This window comes from Populus trichocarpa, chromosome 1 (genome assembly GCF_000002775.5).
Source record: "Populus trichocarpa isolate Nisqually-1 chromosome 1, P.trichocarpa_v4.1, whole genome shotgun sequence".
Classification (NCBI taxonomy): Eukaryota; Viridiplantae; Streptophyta; class Magnoliopsida; order Malpighiales; family Salicaceae; genus Populus; species Populus trichocarpa.
This window is the reverse complement of record NC_037285.2, coordinates 7,504,237-7,518,633: the sequence shown is the minus strand read 5'-3', so window position 1 is coordinate 7,518,633 and position 14,397 is coordinate 7,504,237. Positions and strand designations below refer to the sequence as shown.

At 35.1% G+C, this 14,397-nt stretch overlaps 1 protein-coding gene across 1 annotated transcript; it reads left to right on the top strand.

The window, feature by feature from the left end:
- The first annotated feature begins 1,841 nt into the window (after positions 1–1,841).
- LOC7472720 (ethylene-responsive transcription factor CRF1) lies at positions 1,842–3,840 on the top strand. Its single transcript, XM_002299457.4, has one exon. The coding sequence runs from the start codon at positions 2,539–2,541 to the stop codon at positions 3,580–3,582; it is 1,044 nt and encodes a 347-aa protein (XP_002299493.1). The 5' UTR covers positions 1,842–2,538; the 3' UTR covers positions 3,583–3,840.
- The last annotated feature ends 10,557 nt before the right edge of the window (positions 3,841–14,397 follow it).

The following is a 14,397-nucleotide window of genomic DNA, read 5'->3' as shown; positions in this document are numbered from 1 at the left end:
TTTTGGGTTCCTGCTGCTATTTATTACATAATTACTCGGATAGTTTTTACGATTGTTTTTTAAAATGCTTTTTAAAATATATTTTTACTTTTCAACACGTCTAAACAATAATAAAAATATTGTTTAATAATCAGGATGGAAATTGAAAACTTCAAGGGCGTTTCAATAGATAATCAAGCCACCTAGAACGATGTTGTTTTAGAAATTGTAAATAGAAAGGGGACATTAAAACCATGGAAATAAAATCATCCTGCACACAGGCAGACAAACAAACAAAAAAAATTACAAATTTACTGCCAAGAGAAATATCTTACCAGCCACACTCACTATGTAATGTATCAAGATACCTACATGTCTCAGGCTCAATCAATTGAAGCCAGCTAAGAAAATTAAATACTGCATTTCCATGGTCGAAATTAGCAAAAACATCAAACTAAGACCATGTTTAAGGAAATAAAAATTGTCCCCTCTCCCTCTCCCTCTCCCTCTCCCTCTCTCTCTCTCCCCCTTCTCGCCTAATTAAAAATGTTTAAACCATTTTATTTTTTAAGATGTTTTTTTGTTTTAAAAACATTCCTTCAACCTGAAAATTAGAATTCACCGCGAAAAAACGACTGTTTTACCAATTATAGCGGACAAATAAACAAGTCATCTCTCAAGCTCCATACATGACTTGAAGCCAGCTAAGAAAGCACTGGAATGGCATGGTCAAAATGTAGCAAGAACATTTAAAAAAAAATAAAAAAATCAGTTATAAAATGGCCCCAAATTCAATGTAGAATTGCAAAGAAGGGTAAGAACAAGTAAGAAATCAGCATACACGGAGCCAACACATAGTGTAACGGCAACTAGATGCCTCCAATCTCAAAAGACAAAAACAACCCATGAAGGTTAAGCCTCAATAACCGCAGTTTAACACTTTTTAAGTATAGTAATTAAGGGTCATTAAAAGGGGTTTTTAAAAATATTCTTAGTCAAAGGCAACACTGAACTAAGTGTCTGGTCTCACGTGACTGAAAATCTTCAATTCCGAAAAAAAAAATCCTTCTTTAGCCGAGTCAGCAGGGAAAAGCACATCCTCCCATTAGATGGGCACTCTTTTACCGGGTCCACCTGTCCACGTGTACGGACCTTACTTGCCCTTCTATGCGGCGCCTCGTTAAAAATATCTCGCCTTCTCAGCTTACGACCTGTCGTTCAGTCATTAAACACGCCCTCCCTCCTCTCCTCTTCTTTCCGGTAGTAGAAACGAATGACACGAATCTTAATTTACTCCCTGAATTTAAAGATATCTCCAATCAAGTTTTCAAATTCCTTTATCCCCTCCCCACTCCAAAAAGCTAGGAATTCTTGATTTTGTGCCAATCCAATCGCAAAAGAAAAGGTATTTTTCTAATTTAAAAATTCATTTTTGAATTTTGAAAGATGATTAAATAGCTAAATTGACACGCTAGTGAAGGGACTTTTGAATTATATTTCAAATATTATTTTATATTCATAGCCACAGCTAAAACAAACCACAAATCTTTTGTTTAATTAGAGTGTTTGAAAAGGAAGTTTCAATTAATTTTATTTATCTATATTTGTTAATGCATTTTATCCAAATCTTTTGTTCATGCATGAATAACAACATCATCTTATATATTACTGGAGCCCCTTAAAAGAATTATTCACAGAAATAAAAGGACTGAATTGAAAGTTAGTTTATGACGCAAGGACTAGCATGAGGCGTGTACAAAACAAAAACTCCGGAAATTAGAGATTAGAATATTAGATGAGGATACTGAACCGGTTTGAAGGGTATTGCGGCTTTCTTGTGATTCTATAAAATAGCTTGTTTTGGTATCCGCCTACAAGCTCAAGTGTGCTGTGTATCTTTTTATCTCTCTCTCTCTCCCCTGTTTCTTAAATCCTCTCATCTCCTTTCTAGTACCAAGAAAAACACTTGGTATTCGTTTGGTTCTTTACCAAAAGCTTCTCTTCACTTCTTTATCGGAGTAAGTGTGTGGAAAAGCAGTTTGTGTCTGTCAAGCAACGGTGGTGGTGGCATAAGAAGGCAGTAGTGGTGGTGGTGATTCTAAACATTTTATGCCTTTATTCCCTCCCTTTTTTTTCCTCTCCGGTAAAGCTATGAACTTTCTTTAAAAAAAAACCCACTTTTGCTTCTTTCTATTGCTGCCATAGTTCTTGGTGTCTCCTCAGTCCTCACTGACCATATCTTCACGCTTCCGTACTCATATATACCCCCCTATCAACCCAGTTTATTGTCTTTAGACCATCTTCCTCCTTTTTCTTCCTTGTAACTTTCCTTGAAATTTCCCGTCCTTCAATAACCACAACAGGGTCTCTTTATATCCCACCTCCTACCCCTCTTTCTCTTTATTCTCCTCGTGTCCAGTCTCAAAAGAATCTCTCCCTCTTCTTTTAAGTCTTTCTAATATTTTTACACCCCGTCCTTCTTCACTATATACTCTCCGCTTCATTTTCAATGCGAATCTGATAGTAACCACTCGAGAAAAAGAGAAACCCATCAAGAAAATGGATCATCCAGTCAAGTTTAGTGAGCATAGAAACCAAACCAAACTCACAACCTCATTTTTATCGAATCCAGTCCAACACTCTAAACCTCCAAAAATTGTACGGATATCAGTAACAGACACTTATGCAACTGACTCTTCAAGTGACGAAGAAAACGAGGTTGCAGCAGGCTCTTCCCATAAACGACATGTCACAAGGGTCAAAAAGTTTGTCAATGAAATCTCTATAGAGCCACCATCATCATCAAGAAGTGCTGACTGTGTCCCAGTCGACACGGTTTTGGGGACCAAACCGTCGAGGAGTGCTAGGAAGAAGGTTGGCGATAATGGGTCTCGGACGAGACGTTTTCCGTCGAAGGCAACGGCAACGGTGGTGGTGGGGAAGAAATTTAGAGGGGTGAGACAAAGGCCGTGGGGGAAATGGGCGGCTGAGATTAGAGATCCCTTGAGACGTGTACGGCTGTGGTTAGGCACTTATGATACTGCTGAAGAAGCTGCTATGGTTTATGACAACGCGGCTATTCAGTTGCGTGGACCCGACGCCCTCACCAACTTTGTCACTCCTCCGGCTAGGTGCTCACCGCTGGCAGCCACCTCCGGGTACATCTCCGGTGACGAGTCAAATAGTAACTATAATATTAACAATGACGGTGTTGTTAATGTGAGCTCTCCAATCTCAGTGCTCCGGTTTAGTGAAGAGGCCGAGACTCAAAGTGCCAGCTCAAGTAGAGAAATCCGAGATACCGGAACTGAGGTTCCTGAAGTAAAAGAGGACTCCTGTGTATCGGAGAACTTGTCCGATTTTTCGGAGTATAATTCCTCGATCGACAGTCTGTTTCCTCCCACAACCGACATTTGTGAACTTCGGAGTTCAATGAGGAATATTTTCGAGGAAACAAGTTTTGCTGCTGGTGGGTTTTTGAAAGATGATGATTTCAGGGACATGGATTTGGATTTCGGCTTCGGTTTATCAAGTTGGAATGTGCAAGACCATTTTCAAGATATTGGAGATTTGTTCGGGTCGGATTCTCTTATAGCTTTTTGAAGATAAATAACGATAATATGATGATGAACGACAGTTCTCGTATCGGCATTGCTTGTTTTCTGGCATTGTCAATTTTGTTTCGGCGAGAAGCAAATATCGGTCGTGTTTTTCTTGATTGGTAGTACCAATTTTGTGTGTTTTTTTTATTCGCTTTTATTTTTATTTTTTTATGTAAGAGGTAATCATGTTAAATATGAGTATTGGTAATATCAAAAAACTAATCTTCGTCACAGTAACGGTGACGGTAGAGTTTGGCTACGTGTGCTTTTCTGGTGTTCTATTTTTTACCTTTGTGAAGGCACATGTTCACTGCACGTGACTCGTAACCATTTTTGAAAAGAGAAAACAGGCTTGACTATGAAGCTAATGGAAGACAAACTTAACCAAAAAAAGAATATGTAAGGTAGACTTTGTAAATAAAGAAGTTGTTTGTCTTGTTTTAGATTTAGCTCGTGAAAAAACTCGAGTTTATTAGACATGTATTTAAGTTTTTTTTTTTCCATCTCTTTTAGTAAAAGATTAGATTGGTGGTCCATGATGTAGATAATTAGATTGAATTTTGATTAATTTAATAACATGATAAAAAAAAATAAGGCAACAACAATAAATAAATTAAAAAAAAAATATTGTCATGAGCAAAGCTGAGTTTATATATAAAACTCGTGACCAGTCACACGAGATCGGGATAACCCTGCAGAAAGATGATACTATCAAAAATCAATTATAAAAAAAAACCTGAAAAAAAAAAGATGTAAGCTAACATAGTCAAATATTTCAAATTCATGACCTGAAAGGTTAACAAAATCATGATCAATAAAATATTGAGAGAGGAAATAAAAAAATCCAAGAAAAAAATGATTGAAAACAAAATGAATAACAGTCAAAAGAATTTGGACCAAATCTGACATAAAATAAAATAAACTAAAATATTGAGTGATGCAACTTAAAAAATAATTGAATTAAGAGAATGATATAATGCAATTGAAAAGATAATTTAATTGAGAGAATAATTCTTTTAAAATAAAATGAAAAGAATGAGAACTAAATCCGAAAGCTGAAAAAACCAAATGAGCATTATATTGAAAGAAGATTCCAATTGCATGGATAGTCTAAAACAAAACAAATACAAGTAAAAAAGAACAATGACAAAATCTAAAAGAAAAATAAATTAAATGGTTGTTTTGGAAATCTGTAGTGGTTGGCTCTGAAATCGAGACAGAGAGAAAAAAAAAATGATCACCAACGTAGAACCTAATATAGTTTTTGCACAAGCACCATCCATGAATAGAGGCGATACTGTGGGGATTAAAATGTCATCGTAGAAGCTAGAGTTTGGTCGTCGAACGGTGTCGCATGCATCGTTCAAAAACCGAGAGTGAAATGACAAATGACATGTGTTCGAGTGATTACCACGCGTAACCCGCTTTTTCAAACTCAATAATATTTATTCATGGCAAGATACTAAAATGTCCCTGAGCAAACCTCTTTAATAACAAAAAAAAAAAACCTTGGGCCACAACAATTCTCACCAAAGAGCTTTATTGTAATTTTACTATGCAAATAAAAATAAAAAATAACCTTGCCCACTAATGGATGTTGTTTTTACTTTCAAGGGCACATTAGTCATTTAAGTGTTTAATAAACATCAAGAATAATATTATATCGTCGCTGCCAAGATCATTCGTGTTATTGTCCATGATAAAACTATATTTTGACACACACACACATATATATAGAAGATAGTTAGTTAGTTAGTTTGTTGAAGCTTCATTCTTGTGTTATTTTTCACTTTAATATGATTGAATTTTGCATGTTAATTTTGTTACTAGATTATAATCATAGGATGAATATGAAAACATAAAAGCTTAAATTTTTATATAGTTATTTTCTAGCATATATTATGCTGCATGTTGGATAAAAAAATTTTAAAATCTTAATAAAATATTCAAGCTCCATGAAACTATTTGAAATTATTATTAAACTTGATCCAACGGGTCAATCTTGAACTCTCCGAACATGATATTTTTCCTAGTCCTAGTTTAAAATTAATTTCGTGAGAATTGCCATGATATAACCCAATTAACTTTGATTAGTCCAAGGATAACCCGATGGTCGATAAAAGTGTGGTTTGACTCTTTTTTTTTTTTTTCAACATCTTATTTTCAATATTAAGACAACAACATATTAGATTGATCGCAATTCAGATCATGGACTCCACTAGGTTTAACAATTTTGTTTCTTAAAACAAGTTTTTACTTAATGACATGTAACAAAAACGGATGCTCGCTGAATTGAGTATAAACCAAATTTCATGATATTTGTTTGAGATTACAGTAAAACCATAGAAAGTAAATCAAAACAAATTATTATGACTAATTCAAAATCAATCAAATGTTAAATGATAAAATAAGTAAAAAAAGAGTAAAAATAATTCAATCAAAAGAAAAAAAATATGAAGATGGATTTTTTTAAAATGAATCTATATGGCATTCTTATTAAAGGGGACCCAATGGATCAACATTAATATCTCTCGACCTGACTCCTTGTCTAGCTTGGGTTTAAAATTAACATGCATGAGAGTTGACTCAACATGATCCGGTTAACATGGGGGGTCCTAAGACAACTCGAAAAATCAATAAAAGCTTGGTTTGGACTAAAAAAATTCCAAGATAATATCTTTTTATTTTTTTTTAATATTAAGATAATGACATATTAGATCAACCTAGACTTTGCGACTTAACTCGCGATCTTGATCATGGAATTTACTGAGTTTAAAAAATTTATTTATTTTAAGCTATTTTTTATTTAATGATATGATATCAAAAATAGACGCTTATAAAATCTAAATACTAATTAAATATCAAGATGTTTTTTTGAAATTATGATAACATCATAAAAACTGAAATAAATTATAAAAAATAATTTAAAATTAATAAAATATTAAAGAATTAAACTGAAAGAGAAAGTTTTGGGACGTAGAATTTCTTAAAAAAAAAGGGAAAGGAAAAACGTTTGAATTTTCTTGAAAAAAATCGAGATGCTGAACAGTGAACCATCTGTTTTCCATTTCTCTTGGTAGAGAAAATAACTACTGTGATTGGCAAGTTTATTCATACATTTTTTTTTACTTGTCAATTGAGAATTTTGAAATATGAAAAATGGAAAACTAACAACAATGTTCCATTAAAGAAAGAAAGAAAAAACTAAGAAGAATAGATACATTCAATTTTATTTTTCTTAAAAAAAAGAGCCAAAACCAGAGGAGAGCGAAGAAGCGCGTGTTTAGATTGATATATGGGGAATCGAAAGAAAGGCAAATCTGCTGTATCGGAATGGCAAAATTTGATGGCGAGTAGAAGGTGTAAGTCACGGAATACAGTTATTGCCGTTCCAGCAGCTACAGCCTACCAGCTAGCTAGCTCATAGAACAGTACTGACAGTCATGCAGAGGGAGGCAAGTGGTGGTATCCATGGTTTTTTTATGTTTTTTCCACTGCCGTATCAGACCTTTTCTCCACGTTTCATTACCGTACCCAACATGAATAAAACAACTCCTTCTGTTGGATGATGGATCTTTGCGTTGAAAAACCGAGATCGGAAAACCATGCCTGTAAATTATTTTGGTAGGCAATTGGTGCCATAAAAATGCTTGGAGGTAGCTGCGTCTATCACCACCGCTCTGCTTAAATCATTTATGATGCAATATTAGTCCTGAAAATAGCAATATGTTTATCTTCTTATTGCTAGAGAATGAAGTAAAAATGAAGAATAATTATTATTTTTTACAAATAACCTTTGAAAAAAATTGTTGATTGTTGCGCTATGATATTGATGAATAATGTATACTGATCTTGCAGGGGATTATTACGAAAGGATAGCATTCATTGGAGAAAAAAGTTAGGTTATCATGAAATAGCCACCGGCAAAAAAGTAGACATCGCGGGGCCTCGAATACGGCGCCCAGACAGCCACCCTGCCGTATGAACTGGCCCTAACGGGAGGATGTCAGTTTTTTTCCTTGTATTATCACCGGGGTAATTCCATGGACAATCTAGATAGACCAATCGTAACAAAACGGTTGCATCAGGCATTTTTCCAGTCTGATTTGATTCAGGGAAACAAAGCTTTATTGTTTTTTTCCCAAGTTTGGTAACCTGTGCTAAAGTTTTGAAAGCATCCAATCAAACCATGAGCCAGTTTTAAGTTTTCTTTTTTATATATTTATGTAACATAATTGAATCAAGTGGGATATGTTAAAATGGCATTTCTCTGCTTTCAAAGTGGAGAAAGATGGCAATAATTGTGCCTTAGACGACAATTTCCGATGGAACATATAGAATCAACGATAAGTGCAGGAAGGGTTTGGGTCATTTTTTCAGGTGAAGAGGGAGGCTCATTTCGGGTCCTTTTCTCCTCATGAGTTTGTCTTCTAGTGAAATCCAGCAAATCAAGGGAATCATTCTTAAGTCAAACTGGCTATGAGTCAACCGTTTACCTATCTATACTACCATGTTGTTTAGTATTCCTTACATGTAAAACTAGAATCACTTATATTATTAAAACAAAATTAAGGTGTTCTTTTAAGTACTGGAGGTTTAAAAAAAAATTGAATTTTTTTCTTTTTAAATTATATTTTTTAATATTTTTACATCATTTCATATCCACTATCTCAAACACCTATATGTTATAAACAGCTTGTCCGCAATACTTTGCTTATCTGGGTTCAACCACAAATAGACCAACTCCATAGTCCATGGCGAGTAATTCAGTTTATGGGCTGATCATCACTCCTATTGGACCAACCCACGAAGGAATAAAGCAGGATAATTAGGTCTAATCAATCAGGTTTTTGATTAAATAGGCCTATTTCAAGAATCCCAGAAGACATTTATCCAAAAAAGAAAAGAACTCTGAAAGACAGTAGCGACTTTTCAATGGCTAGGATCAATAATATCCTATGGTCCCATCTCATTAGCTGGAGTTGCCGGGAAAGCCACCAGACTCTGGCAATTTGACCGCACACCTCTGCAGTACAGAAAAACTCCTCTGATCTACACCCATATATGGCCTCACACAAAAGCAAACAATAACATGAGCTGATATACCTCATACTAAGGCGTCTCGTCTCGTACCTGAGCAAGTGACCATGCCTCCAGCAACAAGACAAATGTACTCTTAGAAGCCACATTTGTCTCTTTTCATCTGTGACAATATCTCTTACCAATCTAGTCCTACCCATATTGCCAATTGATTTAAATATAAAGCATGCCTAACGGAACGGTGTTGAAGGGTGAATAGAGATGTCACTTTCTGGTAGATTTTGTCTTAATTTGTGGTGCCACTGTTTCCGGCTTTATAAATGCAGGCTGATGAGAACAATTCACGCTGGACAACATATGGCTACTTGCATAGGCTAGCTAAAACTGGGATTTTTTCCCCGACTTATTATCCCCAGTTGATGCATGAGGACAGTATTTGATTCATGTTGGTCCGGAATTTAAATCTTGGGTCCCCCAGATTCAAACGCATTGCATGATTATTTATCATGTATTCGAGCCAAACAACCACCCTTTCTTTCTCCCACAGGCTTTTCAGCCAAGATTGCAATCGATCCCTTGATGTGGATACCTACAGCAACAGAAGCTCAACATGGAGGAGAGGAACTCGTCTTTCAGAACTAAACTAGTGCCTAATGCATGTCAGGAAGGATTGCCACCAATCTCTGCATAATAGGATTTAAATCCAGACATTAGACGACGATTTGATCGAACGTTTTTACCATGATCGAAGCAATGCATGTCTCTGTTTTCCCAGATCATCAACAGCTTAGAGGATAAATATTGGTTACTCCATGATTTTCATGTCTTAGTTCGTTGTTGCAACATCACTATCGATCGTTTATCAATGCCCTATCAAATCCATGTCACGAACATTGCAAACCAAGTCATTTACCATTCCAGAACGAGACATGGCCACGTCAAGATTTGTTGGAAACATAACAACACTCTTGCCGTTTTCTTCTCCAATAATAATCACATCCCTTGTTATGACCTTTGCTCGTAACCGGTGACTTTCCTCTACCTCTTTGAATATGTAGGAGGTCACGGCAGACTAACCACACAAAAATATAAAAAAAGGTTTTTCAGTCCCAATTGGTGCATAGATTTGGCATCAAATAAGTCCAAGATTTGTAGATTCATTCAAAAAGAAAACAATCTCTGAGGATCTTCTTTGTTATTCTCCAGGAATACAATCAATCATGGACGTACACGTCATGTCAGGTTAACGGTTTTGTTTCTTTGTACCACCTCGTTCAGTGCAATTGTCTCAACTAGGCCCTCTCCTGGTCCCCGGGTCCCTATTGAATCCAGCTAATTCATCACTGTTTTTACGGGTACAGTTTTGAATTGTGGTCCTGCTGCCACTGTTTTGGACCCTCCGTTTTGGATAAGAATAACCCTTCTGTCCCATTTACTAGCCCATCGGATTTGGGCTTCTTTATTTGCGTTGCCCAGTAATTATTTGTTGTCTTATCACAGCCACATGGTATCTGGTGTTTTTCAGTGGTTCGCAGGGTCTAAAATAGACCTTCTACATTTTCCGTGGTGAAAATAGATATTTACTGAGCTTGTTTTGTTTTTGTATTTTTAAAATATTTTTAAAGAATTGATTTTTATGTTAACATATTCCATTCAATAAATAAATTTTCAAATAAGTGTTTTTTATTCTTATCATTGAAGTTATTTTACTATATATATATATATATATATATCTTATCCTCGATCAATTCTAAAATGCTCAGATGGTTTACCCTCAAGTATTATATAGCCTGCAAGGATTTTTTATTTTTTTTTGAAAGGCAAGATAGTAGAAACATTGTTCTGTTTCCATTCACAATGCATTGTACATGGGAGAATAATAGAAACATTTTGTTTTTTTTTTAAAAAAAAATTCCCAGGGTGAGGTGGTCACGTGAAATATTTATTATGTATGGGGGGTAATTTTCTAACACAAATTCTAGGGTTCCCTTTCGTCCAGAGACCTGGCTGGATGCAAGCGTGGCGATGAAGACTGTTAAATGAAAAATACAAGACCCCCCGTACATACATACATACATACATACATGATTATTCATGTATTGTGGGTGGAAAAGAAGGCAGGTAGGGCCACGATCACCCACCGACAGCTAGGTGAGGAGACCAGGTTTTTTTTTTGGAGAGATTCTGGTGATGAAAGACAGATAGATATCGAAGTGGAAGTAGTACGTGTCGTATGGACATACGTACATACATACATATATATATATATATATAGTAATTTATGGTATGTCATGACGCCTTGTGCCTGCTGGGTGAAATCAATGCGCATAATTAAGCTCACTTCTCCAGCACGCTCTTCTTGTGCCGCTTGCAAGTGCCCACTCCCATGAATTCCACGCCTATCAGACATAATATATAATGTTTCCAACAAGCTTTCCATGGGGACTCACACATGTATTTTGCTCTCCGTTTTCTTCTAAGATTGACTTCTTTTACTCTTAGTCTCAACAGCTAATAACAGTATCCCAAGCAGTGCAAAAGAGGTGCCCAGTTACATGCTCCATTGATGGAAGGTGGTTTCCATATGCATACATTTCTGATTTTCATGGAAAATAAATTAGAATATAGTTTTTAGTGATTACATTGTAGAAAATAAGTTTACAAAAAAGACTAATGGCAATTCAAGTTTACATTTTATAATTGTATCCCAGGTTATAAGACCGAGATCACCACTTAAAAAAATTATGAAATTTTATTCTTAATTAATTCAATGTTTAAGGGTGAAATAAAAAATATTTTTTTAAAAAAAGGAATCCAAAACAAAAAAAAATTAATTAGAATAATAAAGACCAAAGTTGATATAAAAACAAGATTAAAGAAAATAATGTAAAAGCCTCGAACCAATCTGAATTAGCATGACAAATTCACAACTCGAACCGTGAGGTTGAGATATCCTCATGGAAAGCAAACAAGAAAAAACAACAAAGAAGTTTAATATTCAATAAATCCAATGCTAGAGGATGAAATTGAAAAGAAAAATCGGTGTAAAAAGAGATAAAGAAACCAATATCAATCTAAGTTAGCATTTCATACATATAACTCGGGTCATAAGATTGTGATCACTACACTAAAAAAACCACGAAACTCAATTCTCCACCAATCCAATTTTAAAGAATGAAGTTGAAAAAATAAAACCAATTTAAATAAAGGAGGTAAAGAAAAAAAAACACAATGACTAAATTTGATATAAAATAAAATGAAACAAAATGATAATAGATGAAATTAAAAAAAAATCAAGAAAATAGTATATATATATAAAAGAAAATAAAAATAAAAAATAAAGATTATAATTAAAATAAAAACAAAATAAAAAGAAAATTCGCTAGATTATCACAATTATTGAGGAGAGAAGAGGGGGGGGGGATTTCAATCATCGCCTAATCATCACGAACCACCCCCACCTCATAATAAAATATGAGTATATATGCACTTGAGGGTCTAGCTGCTGTGGTCAATCGTGTGACTTGTTCCGCCACCGTCCCGGGTTCGACCCTCTATGTGCACGCCTGTCACCCCCGCGGTGCCTTACCTGCTTCTGGGCTTGCAGGATGTCCAGTGGACCGTGGGGAATAATCGTGGTGCGCGTAAGCTGGTCCGGACACCCCACGTAAATCAAAAAAAAAAAATTATGAGTATATGCACAATCAATTCTCGAGCTAGGAGTCCCATTATTAATGCATTTTTTTTATTATTAATGTATTTATTATATACAAGTGATGGCCTCCGGTTGGATTTTATTTGTTGTGTAGTTGGAAAGAAACATTTCAAAGATATAAAGCCCATGATAAAACACCATTTGATTTTCATACTAGGAATCAAACCTTAAACCTTCCTGGGCCAACAAAGAAAACCTAGACTGGGCCTCTGCAACCTAAACCTGTTTTCTGTGACTTTCGAGAGACAACGGGCTGTTACTGTGGAAGTCGAGGGCGGGAGCCCCAAAGTTTATGCGATTTTTTCTTTTTAATTTTCTTTAGAACCGAACAGTTCCAAGTCCACAACAAGGAAAAAGGAAGACCAACAAGTTTAAAGTTTAAACCTTAGCAAGGGTTTATCTTAGGCTAAATCCACCTATTTACACCATGTGTTTTCTTTCACAATTCCATCAAATATATCCTTATATACTTATTTCGATCAATTAAACAAGTGTATTTTCCAAAATTGATCATTTATATATATATAATCGTATAGAGTGGGACTCGCGAGTGGTGTTCGTGTATATTGTATTTTTATTCGAGATCTAACATGTAAAAAATTGTCAATTTTGCAAAATCATACTCAAATAACTGAAATTGGGAATACATATGATTTGAATTGAAAATACAGAAACTTATGTGACGGATTTATGAAAACACAGGGTGCAAATACAGCAGGTTTAGCCGTTTATCGTACCATTACCTGAAACCTCAGATTTTGATAAAGAAAACAAGGAATGGAGGAAGCACTGGATCTGCTAAACTGTGTAGCACAATCGCCTTATGATCAAGACAAATGTGTCGGTCTCTTGCAAGTTTTGAGACAGTGTGTGCTTTGTGTACTTGTTGACATGGGTTTGTTGAGAATTGTCAAATTCATGATCCTTTTATGGAAAAGACTCGTAATTGGTAGGTAAATTTTGATAGAAAGGTTGTAACTTTGAAGATGTATTCTTCAAAGAAAAAAAGAAGAAGCAGAGAGGTGTAACTTTAGAGTGGTTTGGGGCTTTATATTTGTGGGACTGATGTTATTTTGGAACTGGGGGTTAGCACTGGGTTATGAAACTTTCTTTGCCTTGAATTTGGCCTCCTAGATGTCAAAAAGTACATGCAATTGTGTTGTGCAATTACTTCTTTCTATGTCAAGTTTGCTACTAATGGTACCTCCCATCTAACTTAGTCTTGCATTATACCTGATCTCTTTCTTCATTTTTTTTTTTAATATGGATTTTAAATTGTTTCTTCTTGAACTGTCGAATTACTCTGCTGTTTTGCTCATTGATTTGAGAAGGGTGACATTGTTGTCTCTGACTGTTCTTGAGAACATTAACTTCCTGGATCAATCTAGTTCAATATTAAGATCTGTGTCATTCTCCTTTCTTTGAGTATGATTCTTCTCCCTTTGAAGGGTGGGGAAGATAAAATGTTCATTGATCAAAGGCTTTCCTTGTTGTATTTATCACTTGATGGTTAAATTTGAATTCGCTATGAAATTCCCACGGGAATAATGGCAGCATGATGCGAATTCTGGCATCTGGTGAGGGCAGAAAATATGCTATATAGCTTCAAGGCTAATAAATTATAGAGGGTTAATTCAAAGAGTCAACCAATGGAACTGGGTATTACGGTGTAGAAAAAAAAATAAAAATTCGGTGATCATTAATTCTTGCATAAAAAATATCTTGCTCAAATGTTGATGTAGTCTTCAGAACTATCTGAAATATCAAGCTATGAGCTAGCTGGCTGCAATTTTTTATTTTTAAATAAAAGCACCTTCAAATAAGTGCTCAACCTGAGACTTTAAGAAACGATCTACAGATAAACATTGACATGTCTTTGGGACAACTCTTCCTAAGTGACCTTATTTTATATTTGTTCAAATGGTTTATGGCATTATATGGATTTGTTGTACATTCATGTGCTAAAAACACTCTTGTTTTCTTACACTGTTTTTTTGCTTTGGTGATATTTCTGTACAGAAAGTGAAGAAGTTCTCACTAACTGATCAGGAGCAACGAGAA

Bases quoted from the DNA above. Each gene is read 5' to 3' on its own strand.
- LOC7472720 (XM_002299457.4), top strand. From the start codon at position 2,539: ATGGATCATCCAGTCAAGTTTAGTGAGCATAGAAACCAAACCAAACTC.